Source organism: Mesoplodon bidens (assembly GCF_964165515.1).
Source record: "Mesoplodon bidens genome assembly, chromosome: 3".
NCBI classification, from domain to species: domain Eukaryota; kingdom Metazoa; phylum Chordata; class Mammalia; order Artiodactyla; family Ziphiidae; genus Mesoplodon; species Mesoplodon bidens.
Genome location: NC_138178.1, coordinates 138737375 through 138751798, shown reverse-complemented (window position 1 = coordinate 138751798; position 14424 = coordinate 138737375). Strand labels below are relative to the sequence as shown.

Genomic DNA, 14424 nt, shown 5'->3' with positions numbered 1-14424 from the left:
ATCCACCACTGAACTACCACTGACACTATCAGTGCACCTGCACTTGTCAGAAAAATCTGAAAGAAGTAGTCACCTTTTAAACTTGTTTTCCAAAAAGACTAACTGAAAACAAGTTAAATTTTTTCTTCATTTTGGAATAAAGCAAGAGCAATCATATTTTTTTCCAGGGAATGGAAAGTAAAACTGAGTAAGCAATATAATTCAGTATTTTCAGTTTCTCATTGTAATCTAATTTTCAGATTTTGAAAATTCATCATTTCATAATTAATTTGAAATTCCAAAAGCCAGGTGAAATGGTTTATAACAAAAAATATTAAGAATACATATACTGGGCTTCCCTGGTGGCACAGTGGTTGAGAGTCCGCCTGCCGATGCAGGGGACACGGGTTTGTGCCCCGGTCTGGGAAGATCCCACATGCCGCGGAGCGGCTGGGCCCGTGAGCCATGGCCGCTGAGCCTGCGCGTCCGGAGCCTGTGCTCCGCAACGGGAGGGGCCACAACAGTGAGAGGCCCGCGTACCGCAAAAAAAAAAAAAAAGAATACATATACTTGTATTATTTTTGAAAGCAGCTTAAAAATTTCTTGGTTTAGATGATAATTATCTTACTAACTTACTAACTTAAGATCTCTTAAATGTCCACAATTAGAGAAAGATGGATTATTCACTTTCCAACAACCTCACAAAAATGCTTAGTTTTAACACTCGATTTTCTAATGTTGCAGTAAAATAAATAGGGGGAAAAAAGAATCACTTTTAAATTAGAGAGTACATTCTGAAAATGAAATCTGTATCACATCTGAGATAGCATTAATACGTAAATGTTCTATCTATGCACTAATTAAATTAATTAGCTAATAGATTTACATCTGTTTAATGATTGTGTATATTGAAGTTCTGTTTGGAAAAAGAATATGCTTTTGTTTTTAGATTATCCTTAACTAGTGATTTAAAAATCAACTCTCTCAGTTCAGAATTGGTATCGAGCCTCTCAAAAAATCTTTGATCCCCTACAATATATAAAGTACTAGATACATTTTAAAAATGTGAAGCTATTACTCTAAGATGGAGGTTCTCAAACTTTAGCTTCCCTCACAATCGGAGTTTCCAATTTGAAGGGCTAGATGGGGCCTGAGAATCTGCAATGCTAATAAGTTAGCATTACCCCTCTGCTCTAAGAAAATACTTCATTATGTGTCCTTCAAAAATGCCCAGAGAAGTAAAAGACTGTTCATCAACACTCAAAAATTGTCTACTAAATACCTTCTCTTTAAAAATCTGCCCAAATGCTTTACAGAGAAAACATATCCAGATTCTAAGACATTAACATAGCCACATACTTAGAACTCAGTAACTATAAAATACAATATGGACTTACACAAAATTAATCAATGGTTGACCTGTGGTCTGCATCACCATCACCAATAAAACTTTTCCCCCCAGATCTTTGTACCTAGATCCCAATCCTGGAAATTCAACTTGTAGGCTTGGCATGTCAGTTTAAAATACACTCTTCTGTGTACAACATGATTAATAAATTGGCACTGCTGTATGTTATATATGAAAGTTTGTAAGAGAGTAAATCCTAAGAGTTCTCATCACAAGAAAAACCTTTTTTTCTTTTTAAAAATTTTTGTATGTATGTGAAATGATGGATGTTCGAAAAACTTATTGTGGTAATCGTTACATGATGTATATAAGTCAAATCATTATGCTGTCCACCTTATACTTACACAGTGCTTTACGTGAATTATATCTCAAGAAAACTGGAAGAAAAAATAGACGAAGTCCAATTAAAAAAAATAATAAAAAAGAATTTTCCAGATGATTCTGATGAGCAATCCTAGCTGTTCAAGGTTTGTGTTTCATTTATAGGTGCTTGTAAAGTTTACAGATTCCTGAGTCCCATCCTAAATTTACCAAATCAGAACCTCTGCGGATGGGTACCTGGGAATCCTTATATTAATTAAACACCCAGGTGATTCTTAAGCCACAGAAGTTTGAGAACCATCAGCAGATCTTATAGCAGAAGTTTAACAGGTTAGCCAGCAAATTTGAAAACTGAGAAAAATTTATTTGTAGCTGCAGCTACCTACACATACCATGATAACTGTGTTTGTCAGGCAGAACACTGAACTGAGTGGATTGGGCAATACTATGTAGAACGAAGTACAACTGCTGGGAATAAAAAGCTAGAGGTACCACTCAATGACAAGCCAGTAATAAAGTATGTGCTTAGTAAAAACCAGTATTTTCCTCAAAAAGATCAGAGCATAATTAGGCTTTAAAGATGACCAAATGAAAAATGTGATAATGGTGTGACGTTTTTTCAATTCTCTGAAATAATTTTTTATAAATCACCTTTTAAACTCCTTATGAATGCCACAAACATCAAAGGATTGAGACTCACTGTCTGTAACAGCTGTGTGTTAATGGCTTTCCCGAAATCACATCACCTACTCTACTACTCTTCTCCCTTAGCATTACCTCCCTCTCAGCTTGTAAATGCCTTTCTGTTTCCCTTATCATATGCTTTCCGATAGTAGTAGAACTGAGACTGGAAATCAAGGTCAGTGACATTAAACTTTATGCATGTGTATACTCAGAAAAATGTATCCTTAATTATTTGCTTAAATATAACAAGATACGTAAGTTATAATCATCAAGTTTTCTTATATAGTAGGAAAAAAATCACATGGAATGAAGGTATACACACAGAAATCACACCCTGAAGATTTTTCCTGTTTAGTTCTAAGCCCTGACCATGATGAAGTTTCTGGAAACGATGACAAAAGAGAAGTTCTTCTGAAGCAAATGTCTTGATTTTCCACCTACACCAATCCATCCAATGTTACCAAATAAAATCTCAAGTAACCCTCTGATCCCATTTCTTTGTCTATAAAAAGAGGATAAGTAATACTATTATTAAGTGGCAGCTCTCAGATTCCACCTAGGAATGATGCCTCTGTATTTAATACGGCCGATGCCTTTCCACACATCAGATGCTTAACATATAATTTTTAAATTTAAATTAAAAGATTAAAGAAATTTAAGGATGTTTTTACTTGGGAATAGAAGGAAGAGACATGATAACTACCTTCAGATATTTGAAAAGGATGTCACACAGAAGGCAGATTTCATAATTTACGCAATTCCAGAGAGTAATAAGTGGGAGTTACAACATGGCAGGGTTTACTCAATAGAGTTAAGCAGTGCTGAACGTAAGCTATAAGAATTTTTAAATCTTATTCTCATTTTGGTGGCAATGTAAGAAAAAGAAAAGGAAAAAAGCATGTTATGGATCATCTAGAAGATCTCTATGTAGATCTCTATCATTGTTAGAAACGTTCTGTGTTTGAAGTTGCATTTGTTTATGATCAAATTGGTACCAAATGATCACTAAAAGGAACAGGGTTACATTTTTAAACGTGGTACACACAGATTGAGGTCACTGGGCACATCTCAAAGGTTCACAAGGATTACTTTGCTCCAGAAGAGATCTAAACATCAGTCAGGGTTGAGAAATACTGGGATAAAGAACTTTCTAACATTTAAAGCTGCAAAAATGAATAGACTGTTTTGTGAGAGTGCTTTTTGTGTGTGTCTAAGAAAATTCTCACAGCAGACTGGCAAATTTGTAAACACAATTATAGAAGATACTCCTGTGATGGTTGATATTAAAATAAATAATAAAACAAATAAATAAAAAAACTTCAATCCTAAAGTCAATTATTTTGCAAGAACCTCAAACTTAAAATCCCACTGTACTAAAAAATAGAAGATGGAACACATAATGGATGAATCAATTAACACCAAAAACTGAATGTTCAACTATGGCCTGAGCCATCAACAATTCACTGCTCTGCTTGACAAATTAGATGCACAAATATCTGCTGAATAAATGAATGTGCAATAATATGTTACAGGCCATGGTGGTTAGGTGCTAGAGTAGTGGTCTAGGGTTGAAAAAATTTTTTGAATCATTGAGATAAATCAACTTCTTCATATTATCCAAGAAAATATCCCTTCCTCCACTCACAATGAAGGTTCTACTGATTTGACACATAACTCATTTAAACATTTTAGCTATGTTACCTGCAAAGGTAGGCAATTTCCAACTCTCCTCTGCAAACAGACTAAATAGACATTTAATGAAGTTCTGACATCAAAAGAGCATGGAAAAGTAGGCTTTCTTAATTTCCCATCCTGTAACAGCCAAACAAATATCCTTGAGAATATTCTTCTTCCTTTACTCTTATCACTGTAGAAAATGATTATTTTAGAATAACCTGTCTACACAAAAAAACAAGTATCTTCACTTAATTTTCAAAGGCCAGACATTCATGGAAAAATAACAATGTAGAGGAAAAGCACCACCAACTATTCTACTACTATTATAAGTTCACTGATGGTTTGGCTCAAAAGGACATCAGCCTTTGTCAGACTGTCCTAAAGAAGGTTTGAAGGATTCTAAATAATACCATGAGACTTCAAGGGAGTGAAACTCTTCTGAAAACAACTTAATAAATATAATAATAATACGGATACAATTGGTTTCTAGTTTATTAAGCCCTTACTTTGTGCCAAGAACTGTTATGAGTGTTCCACATGGGTTAATATCTCTTTTATCCTCACAACAATACTATAAGGCAATTACTCTTACCCTAATTTACGGATAAACGAAGTGAGACCTAGAGAGGTAAAGCAACTTGTGCAAGATTACACAGCTTAAGTGAAAAAGTAAGCAGCCAGCCTCTACAGCCAAACCTCTTAGCCATTAATCATTCATTACTACAACTTTCTTAAAGAAATGAAAGCCTTAGTCCAGAGAAGAGATTTTAAGCTTTCCCAAAGGCACAGCAAGAACAGTTGTAGACCAACTAGGCTTGATAGAGAACTCTGCAGAATATGAATTCTGGTGATTTGCAACAAAAACCTATAGCCCAGTATTGATCAAGAGTCCTGTATAAGGAGATAAATAATAATCTACATCAAGACAATCAAATAATCTACAAAAAGACATTTGACTCGTGTAATAAGGGAACCCCACTGACATTTAGAAATGAATAGTCCAAGCAGGGAAACTGGCATTCATCCAAGAGACTGATATGTGGATACTAGAAGACAGAGGGAGTTTTCTTTTTTTTTTTTATCATCACAAACTCTATGGATGCAGACATGGGAATGCTTAGTGGCCATAATTCATACCATATTAATAGCTTGTCAATGGCAGAATGAGGCCAACATGCAAATCAACCAAAATATAAACCAAGTAATGTTCAAGAGAAAGCCTGAGATTACACTTTAAGGACATCACTTAAGACTCTGGGTCTAACTGTCCCTTAAACCAAAGCTAGATTGTGTGAGCTAGTAACAGCCTCCCAGCCCGCACCCCCCAAACTAGTTTGAGCTGTGTTTCATCACTTGCAATAAAAAGAATCCTAATACACTTACAAACCCAGTGTTTCATATTAAAAACAAACTTTAATGATGATGAAGTACAAGAAAAGGGCACTCTCAAATACTGCTAGAGAATATAAACTGGTCTAAACTTTCTGGAAGTTTAGAGTAGATTTAAGAAATGTTTGCTAAAGATGAAACAAGGGTTAAGATATTTTCCACATTTGCCTAGCTTATTTTTCCCAGCCATACATGCCTCTTAGTAAACTTTTTACTCGGTGTTCTAAATACATAGAATTGGCAGGCACTAACCCTTAACATACCTTAAAATAGGGTACTGAGATCTTTTCAAGGCCAGTACATGTTACCTAGCTATATTTATTAACAAAAGTGTTTTCTGACCTGGTTTTAATAGATACTATAAATGTTTTTAAGTGATGAAAAATTAAAATTCAAGATTCAAGAAAGTTCTAAAGTAGCACAAGAGATGCCCCAGCATAAGAAAAATTCCTATCAAAAGTGCAACATAGAAGAGCAATAATGACTTCCAAAAAATCCTTTAAAAAATCTTAAAATCTTCCTCTGCTTTCTTTGTTCATTCAGTTATCCTTTCATTTTGTTCATTTATTCATTTAAATACTTAAGAGGTCACTGTATGCCAGTAATCTCTTTTACATCACAAGTTTCAAATTCAGTCTATTTGTGATCTTGCTCATTGAAACATGTTTCAATTTTATAACTGAAAAAAGGGGAAGGGGTCACTTCAAATAAATTTGCTTAGCATCTGAATTCACGAGAAAAGATCTATATATAAGAACAGAAATATATTCCAACTCAAAGACTTAAACGTTCTGCCTTTAAACCTTCTGTTTATTTTTTACCATACTATTATTCAGTTGGAAAAAGAAATTCTCACAAACTATTAGGAAAAGTGGAGAAGCACAGAGAACTGTCGCTAATGAGTGAAAACTGCAATATTAGCTAGTAGACACTTTAAATATATTGTGACTTTCAAAACAACTGGTGGAACTACAAAAACTACAGTAAGTTATGTTCCATCACTAATTTTTGTCCCATTTACAAAACAATAAATTTTGAAAATCATACTTGGAAATAATCTTTATGTTGAATATTATAACCAAGTGAAATTTTTAAATGAAGACACGCATAAATAACAGGTGAGATCACCAGAACGACTAAAAGATAACATCTTGGGAACGGTTATTTTATAAAAATAAGTCATTTCAATTATAGTTTTAAGTTCTTTAAAACCAAGTTACTAATGAAATGGGACTTTATCAACAATAGAACAGGTAGAGACCATTTTAAACAGTAAGTATTTTTCTGAAGAAGTACTGGCACATCAAATCTTTCTAAGTCACTAGAAAAACTTAATTCTCATTTTAGAGTTGCTTAACCTCGCTTCTGATAAAGCTTCCAGTGGCAACTGTTCTCTGCTGTTAGTTTTAAGTTGGTTAATTATTCACAAACTAACCCTTAAAAACACAACCACTTCAACAAATCTATTATGATGCCTACTACCATAAAAACAGAAAATAACAAGTGTTGGGAAGGATGTGGTGAAATAGGAACCCGTGTGCACCGTTGGTGAAACGTAAAATGGTGCAGCCACTATAGAAAACAGTACGGGCAGTTCCTTAAAAAATTAAGTTATCATATTATTCAGCAATCTACTTCTGGGTATACATCCAAAATAACTGAAAGCAAGATCTCAATGAGATATTTGCATACCCATGTTCACAGAATCACTATTCACAATAGTCAACAAGTGGAAGCGACTGACAAAAGAAATGTTCACATGTTGAGGTGTGGGGAAATCATTCTGGCTTATACATAAGTTAACTTGAATTTTATGCTAACTAGAACAGACTGTGGCCTATCAAATACACACTGTACATCTGCTTTAATTATTACAGAAAAGGGCACACTGACCAGAAGTAAAGAATGTCCATGTTAAAAATAAAGATTAAATGCCTCCCTTTCTGGGACGCCAAAGCTGGTACTCCTTCAATGATAAGACTCCCATCCCAGGTGCCAAGGCCATACTAGCTGTGTGCTTGCTGATCTGCTTTTTTTTTTTTGAAACCTGGAAGGAATGTATCTCTGACTTGTTTTTGATGTTTTTTTGTTCTGACAAGACATAAAACTATGCTAAAACCATGCTTCTCCAGAGCAGTTTCTCAGAGTAATCTGGGAGGCTGTCTTCTGGGCTATAGTCCTCAGTTCGGTTTAAAGAAAACCCTTTCCTATTTCTATTATAGATCGTCTATTGATTATTTTTGTCAACACAATCTAAGTGTCCATCGAAAGATGAATGGATAAATAAAATCTAATATACATTATTGAGCCTTAAAAACGATGAAAATTTTCACATATGCTACAACATGGGTGAATCTTGAGGATATTATACTAAGTGACATAAACCAGTCACAGAAAGACAAAAATTGTATCATTCTATTTATATGAGGTATTTAGTAGTCAAACGCATAGAAACAAAGTAGAATGATGGTTGCCAGGGGGTAGGGAGAAGGGTAAATTGGAGGTAGTTGTTTCATAGTTACAGAGTTTCAAATTTACAAGGTGAAAAAGCTCTGGAGATTGGTTACACAACAATGTGGATATACGTAACACTACTGAACCGTACAGTTATTAATAGTTAAGGTGGGTAATTTTATGTTGTTTTTTAAAACCACAATTTAAAAAAACCCCACAATCACTTCAAGAGCTATGGAGGAAAAAAAAGTCATGAGGTAATCATTAAAGTTTGTTTTTATAGATTTAGATTTTATACATTATATTTTCCTAAAAGGGTCATGTCTGGCAAACAGATATGGGTTTATTACTTTTTACTGCAGAAAATACAAGTTTTAACATAAAACTCAATGCACATACAAAATAGTTAATTTTTGATGCGCCAAGAGACACAGATACAATTATCTTTAAAATTCCAAGGCCTATAGTAGATTTAAAAATTATCACTATACTTTCACCGAAAATACTGAGCAACAAAAAGATTGGCTTATCTTAGTTTCAAATTCTAGTTTCAAATTCTTTTTCTAACCCTCTAGTTAAGCAGAAAACATACACAACACATATATCATACATACATACATACATCACAAATAGCAGAAGGCTGGGTAAAATCCACCAACTGGATAATTAGTCCCAGTGTTTAAAAAAAAAAAGAGAGAAAGAAACAAGAAAAAAAGAGAGCATTCTTCTTATGAATTAAAGTCAATATCCTAATAGAAAACTAATCCAACAACACATTTAAGGCAGATTATTTTCTCCTACTTGAAAAACAGACCTATGTTAACAATCTCAGACAAGAAAAGAATATAGTATTTTAAATATGTAAATTTAAAAAAATTATATTTTAAGAGGACATGTCTATAAATAAGCACAGTAATCTAACCCAAATCTTTAACATCCATGTGTGGTAAGTTTTTTATTTCACCACCAAACACAATAAACTATTATGAGTTCTTCTGAAAAAAATCAGTCGAGACTAATCCCCCTCAGCCTCCTATACACCATTCTTAACATAAAACAATAGAATGTAACCACAAAATCTTTACCTTGAGCCCAAACACCATTAGAGCTGCAAAGACAATAGAAGTCAATAGGTAGAAAGACTGGATGTTATCTAAACTGCACAAAATGCTTTGCAGTGGACCGCAGGAATGAACTACCACACATAATCTAAAATAACATGACAATTCAGTAAACACATACACATGGAAGAGTGCACTAATATAAATTTTATACAAATCGAGCTACAAAAATCAGACAAACAGTACAGGCTTGAAGCCTTGCCTTGAGATAAAAGCCTAAGATCTTACCTCTGGAGAAATTCATAAGTAAAGGACAGTTTTTCTACTATGTAGGCTCATATGTTTTACCACAAGTATTTTATCAAGTCATCATATTTAGCAAAGATTAATATTTATAAAATTGTCTACTCCAAACTGTGGCATCAAGACAAAAAAAAATGTTTTAAGTTACTGCCATTCCTAAGACTGCAGTGCCTTGCACATACCCTGCTAAAATGAACTGTCTGACTAGTATATGTGTTTATGACTCTAGTCTCTAAAGTCCAGAGTAAATTTTTAGTAGCCTGTTTGGGGAGGAAACAAGGGGGTAAGGAAATGTGAAAAAGGGGGCCTAAGGTAGACAGTAGATCAGATGCTCAAGAATAATTGATGCTAGATGCCAACATAATCCAGGGATGTACTGTTTTAACTGAAGAGAATCCCCTTTAAAGTTGTGGATCCAATGACAGTCTTTTCATTTTTAGGAGATATAGAAAAGAAAGTGGGGAGAAGGGGAACTAACACAAAGAAATATTTGGAAGGACTTGCAAAAAAGAATTTTAAAGTGTTGTGGAAGTTTAAACTAAAACTTTAACAGGTAACACCTATTTTCAAGTGTATAATGTTACCAAGACTCCTTAAACCAAGCACTAGGCATTATCACATTTAATCTTCATAATAACCACTAAGATGGTTGCTATTATTATCATCATTTCAAAAGGAGGAAATCGGCTCACAAGCATTCAGTAACTTGCCCAAGCTCACAAAGCTAACAAGTGAAAAGGCTAGACTCAGAAGTGTCAGGTTCAAATCTTACGCTCTTAACCACCAGGCAACCTCTTCAAGAGTTTCAAGAGGAAATCAAAGTAAAATTGTAACAAGAAAAAAGTTTACTAGTAAATGAGAGCTTCTTGATTTTTAATGACCAAAGTTAAAGAAGGAAGTTAAGAAAAGTCCATTCTCTGAGATTTTACTTTAATGATCCAATAACTATGTTTTGGAAAACACTGAAGGAGTCTGGCCTGAAACCTGAAAGCGAACAATGAACCTCTTGACATTCCACTGAAATCTAAAAATCAACATTAATGTGCTATTAAGTCCATCCCCACTATTAAGGAATCAACACGAAATTCCCTATGTTAAATCTATTATAACTATACCCAACCTCTGTTCTGATTTTTTCCAATCCTTCAGGTTTTGAATTTCCTAACCCTCCTTTAAAAATGACAAATTTGTCTCCCCACCTGCACTCTACAGGCTCACTTAAAATGGAAAAATTCTAAGGAGAAAAATCTCTGCCCCTCAATCTTTCAGTTACCTTTTCAAAAAGTTTTAAAATTATTAGTTAGAAAAGGATAAAAAAACAGACATCTTTAACAAACAACATCTAAAAGTTGTGTAGCTACCATTTATTGTTTAACTTAATTTTTCAGTTTTAAGAACCTCTGTATTAAGAAACATTAAATCTGATCCAAGTTTGCTAAATTTTCAAATGAGAATATTTTGAAAATAACAAATGTGACTGAGGAAAATCTAATAACTAGTTTAGACTTGGGAGTGAAGCACAGTAGCTAATTAACTCATTTATATTAAAGCTGCTTATGCTCCTCTCAACTGATGAACTACAAAGGAGAAATAAGTAGAACACTGCATACAAAAAGGGAGTGACCGGTGCATAACTTCATGCACAATATTAAATATGATTCAGCATATAAGGACAGAATATTGGCAATACATAGAGATGGTGTGCCTTAGGTTTACAATATAGCAGCCTCATCATTTCATCAAAAACCTTGTAATCACTTCTGCAAAATTAATTGCAATTAATTCCTGGCAACCCTTGGAATGGAAATCTAGACCTGTTTACTCACTTTTTGAATTTTATACGTGCTTTCTCTGGTGTATACAAACTGCAAACTTATCATTCCATTAGATAAAGACCAAAAAGGAATCCACAAAATAGCAAGAACATAAACAAGTTTATCTTCTGCTGATACTGATTAGGGCAGTTAATCTCTCCCAGACGAGGGGGAGGACTTAACAGTAAAGCCAGCCTACTAACCAGAACTCTTACCATAAATCTTCAATTCCTTAAAATAATTTCCTCAAAGGTTAAAATACCAGAGTGGACCAAAAGGTGGGAGTGGAGGTGGGTCACTTAATTCCACTGGTTGGACTCACAATTCTTAATCCTAAATCCTATAATGTACCACTTAAGACTCAAAATTCAAGGTGTTTTTAAAACTTGCATTAAGTTCTAACAGGATGATTATTTACTTCGGGTATATTTTAATATACTTCAATTTCAGGAAAATGAGGCAGGTCTGTCCAAAAACTTTGCAACATTTTACTGCTGCATTTCATTTGCTCTGATCATATACTTTTCTTTCAATCTCATTAAAACTGTTTGCCTGAATTTAGCCAGCCGCTACGTTTTCACTAAAATATTTCCAAGAATGAATGAAGCATATAATTCACTTATAAAGTCTGGGCTCTCTTGACAGATGATAGAAAGTATCCAATTCTTATGTTCTCATTAAAATGTTGCCATTCCCCTAAATTCCCGTTACTCCGACTCTCGCTCTAGGCAAGTTTTTCAAGGCGATTAAAACCAAACCAAACCAAACCTGCACGTGCAAACTAAAAAGTTAGCATCCCAGGCCATCGCGGCAAATCCCTAATGCACAAAGGCAAAGACACACGCCTGGCCGGACAACCGCGGGGCAAGATCGCATCCAACCCCGCGAGTCCCTGGGTCGGAAACCCAGGGCCCAGAGCCCACAGGGAAGCCAGGACCTGCGTGCAGGGGCCGCCCCGGGGCCGAGTTTTCAATGGAACCTGAGAGGATGGGGGCGGGAAGGAGCGGAAGCTCGGGTGCAAGCGGCGGCGACCGAGCTGCGGCTCATTTCTCTTCCCGGGGTTTTCAGGCTCGGGGAAGTCCACACGGAGTGGGGCACGGGGCAGGCTGGGGGTTTGAGGCGGGTAAGGAGGGCGGTGCGAGGCCCGGGCGGCCGGGAGGGGAGGCGAGCAGGACCCAGCCCCCGGCCCCCGGCCCCTGAAAGCACTTTCGACGCGTCTCCCACCCCCCACGACAAGATGGCGACGTGGACAGTGGGGGAGCCCGGCCGGCGAGGCTGGGGGGAGAGAGAGGGGAGGGGAGAGAGGCAGAAACAAAAAGGCGGCCCCCCGGAACGCGGAGGCCGGCCCGCGAGCCCCCGGCGGCGGGCGGGTAGGCGGGAGGTCTGGCGGAGAACGCGGCCGGCTGGGGGAGTGGGCTTACTTTTTCTTGTCGTTCGCGCCGCCGGCGCCCTCCATGGCGAATCGGTCCCCGCGATGCCTTCACTGCCCGCGGCCCCCAGGCTCGCTCCGGCCTAAGCGCTGGCTCCCTCCACACGCGGGGAGGGGAGGAAAGGCACGTCCAGAGGTGGGGGGTGCGAGGCGGGAAACCCCTCGTGAGACCAGAGGCGGGAGATCAGATGGCTATCGCAGGGGTCCAGGTCCGGCTCCGAAGAGCCTCCCCTGGGGCAGTTTGTCAGGGCCCGGCCCAACGCACTGGCGAAAGCGGCAGCGAGGGCAATCCTCGCGTCCCCTCAGACGAGGCGGCTCTGTGCACTGAGGAGCTGAGGCAGCGGCAGGGGGCGGGCAAAGGCGGAGGCGCGCGGGGGGTGGGGGGGAGTGTCGGGGGCGCGCCCGCCCGCTGAGCACAGGGCGCGCACACGCAAGCCCGCCTCACCTGAGGGGGAGGTGGGTTCCCTGAGAGCCAATGGCGAGCGACGCAGGCGGCCAGTCCCCACCCCAGCCCACGTCTGTCTCAGCCAATCAGGAGGCGGTCAGCTGAGGCACAGCTGGGACGCGCTGCCGAGCTCACGTGCTCGTCTGTGTGCCGCTGCGGAGGAAAGAGAAAGGAGATGGGGTGCGGCCAGCCTGGGTCTGGGGACTCTGCGCCTTCTCCTAGGGAAAGCACTGGCTGGCTTTGGGAGGCGCTGCTGAGAAGGGATTTCGGTTTTTGGGTCCCAAGCCTGCATCACACTTCCTGCTCTCGGAGCAGCAAGTCTTCCGCTGTCTTTTTCTCCGGCAGCTGTGCTGTGCAGGGTTGCCGCGCGCTCTGCCAAGTCTCAGTTTAAAAAAGCAGACTTTTCGCTTCGTGGCAGCAAACCCTTGGTCCCTTTGCTCAGCTGTGTTACGGTGGGGTCTTTCTTGCCAGGTTACCCAACCATGGGCCATGTCACCGACCGCAGCCTTTGCCATAGAACACTAGGGTACTCTTTTTGTCCCCTAAGTTTCTCAGTGATGAAGTTTGATTACTGAGTAAATACGAATAAAAATATAAAATAAACTCCTCTTGCTGTAAACCTCTCAAAGGAAGTAGTTAAGGTAGCAGGAACTCTTAAAATCTGAAATTTTTATAAGCATTACAAATAGATACGTGACTTTAATAAAAAAGCATAAACCCGAATTTCAGAAAAAAGTAGGAAAAATGGTTTTAGGTTGACATTTATTTTCTTGTTACTTTTCAAAGAGTGGAAAATAATCTTAGATGGATTTAGAAAAAGAGGAAGACGACCCTTAGTTCGAGACTTACCACCTGAACTGAGTTCACTGTGTAGACAGGAAAGAGGAAGGAGACTCCAAAACCCGCACCGAGACCTTAGCAGGGGACCTCAATGGTGGCAGCCACTATTGCCTGTTTGCCAAGCTCCTGGATAAGACTTAATCACTTTTTGGCTTTTGAAGCGTACATTTCAAGACTGTCAGTCTTTTAAATGAAAAAGAAATGTGTTTTGAGCCAAACAAAGAAGCACTGCACGCATATGTCCAGCTGGCACTAGATTATTTTACTTCTCACCTTTGCCTTATTAGTTATATTGTTACAATCTAGCTTTGGGTTATAAATTAATGTGGATATCTGTAGTAGATTTCAATTATATTGTCATGTAAAAACAATGGTCCACGTAGCATAAGCATTAAACTCTGGTAAGACAAAAATCAATTCACATAGCACCTCTTCTTAACTGGTCAGCAGATCCAGAAATATGGTTAAAGATTGATCTTAATGCTACTTTTTTTTTCCCAAATCTACAACACTGAATGATAAGTCTTCTTGAAAAGTAACATGGAAAATGCCTGAAAAGAGGAAAGGACCAAAAGTAATTATTCATGTTTTTCTTTTTTTAATTGTGGAAAGAATAATTC

At 37.9% G+C, this 14424-nt stretch overlaps 1 protein-coding gene across 2 annotated transcripts in view; it reads right to left on the bottom strand.

Annotated features, from left to right (window-relative positions):
- HIF1A (hypoxia inducible factor 1 subunit alpha) overlaps window positions 1-12859 on the bottom strand; it is a 42776-nt gene extending 29917 nt beyond the window's left edge. For both annotated transcript variants that reach the window (XM_081228352.1, XM_081228351.1), the window contains exon 1: window positions 12512-12859. Coding sequence is in view for 1 of the 2 variants with exons in the window: in XM_081228351.1 (XP_081084477.1) it covers window positions 12512-12546 (35 nt within the window). In the remaining variant the exon portion in view is untranslated. The remainder of the gene's footprint in view (window positions 1-12511) is intronic.
- Between the last annotated feature and the right edge of the window lie 1565 nt (window positions 12860-14424).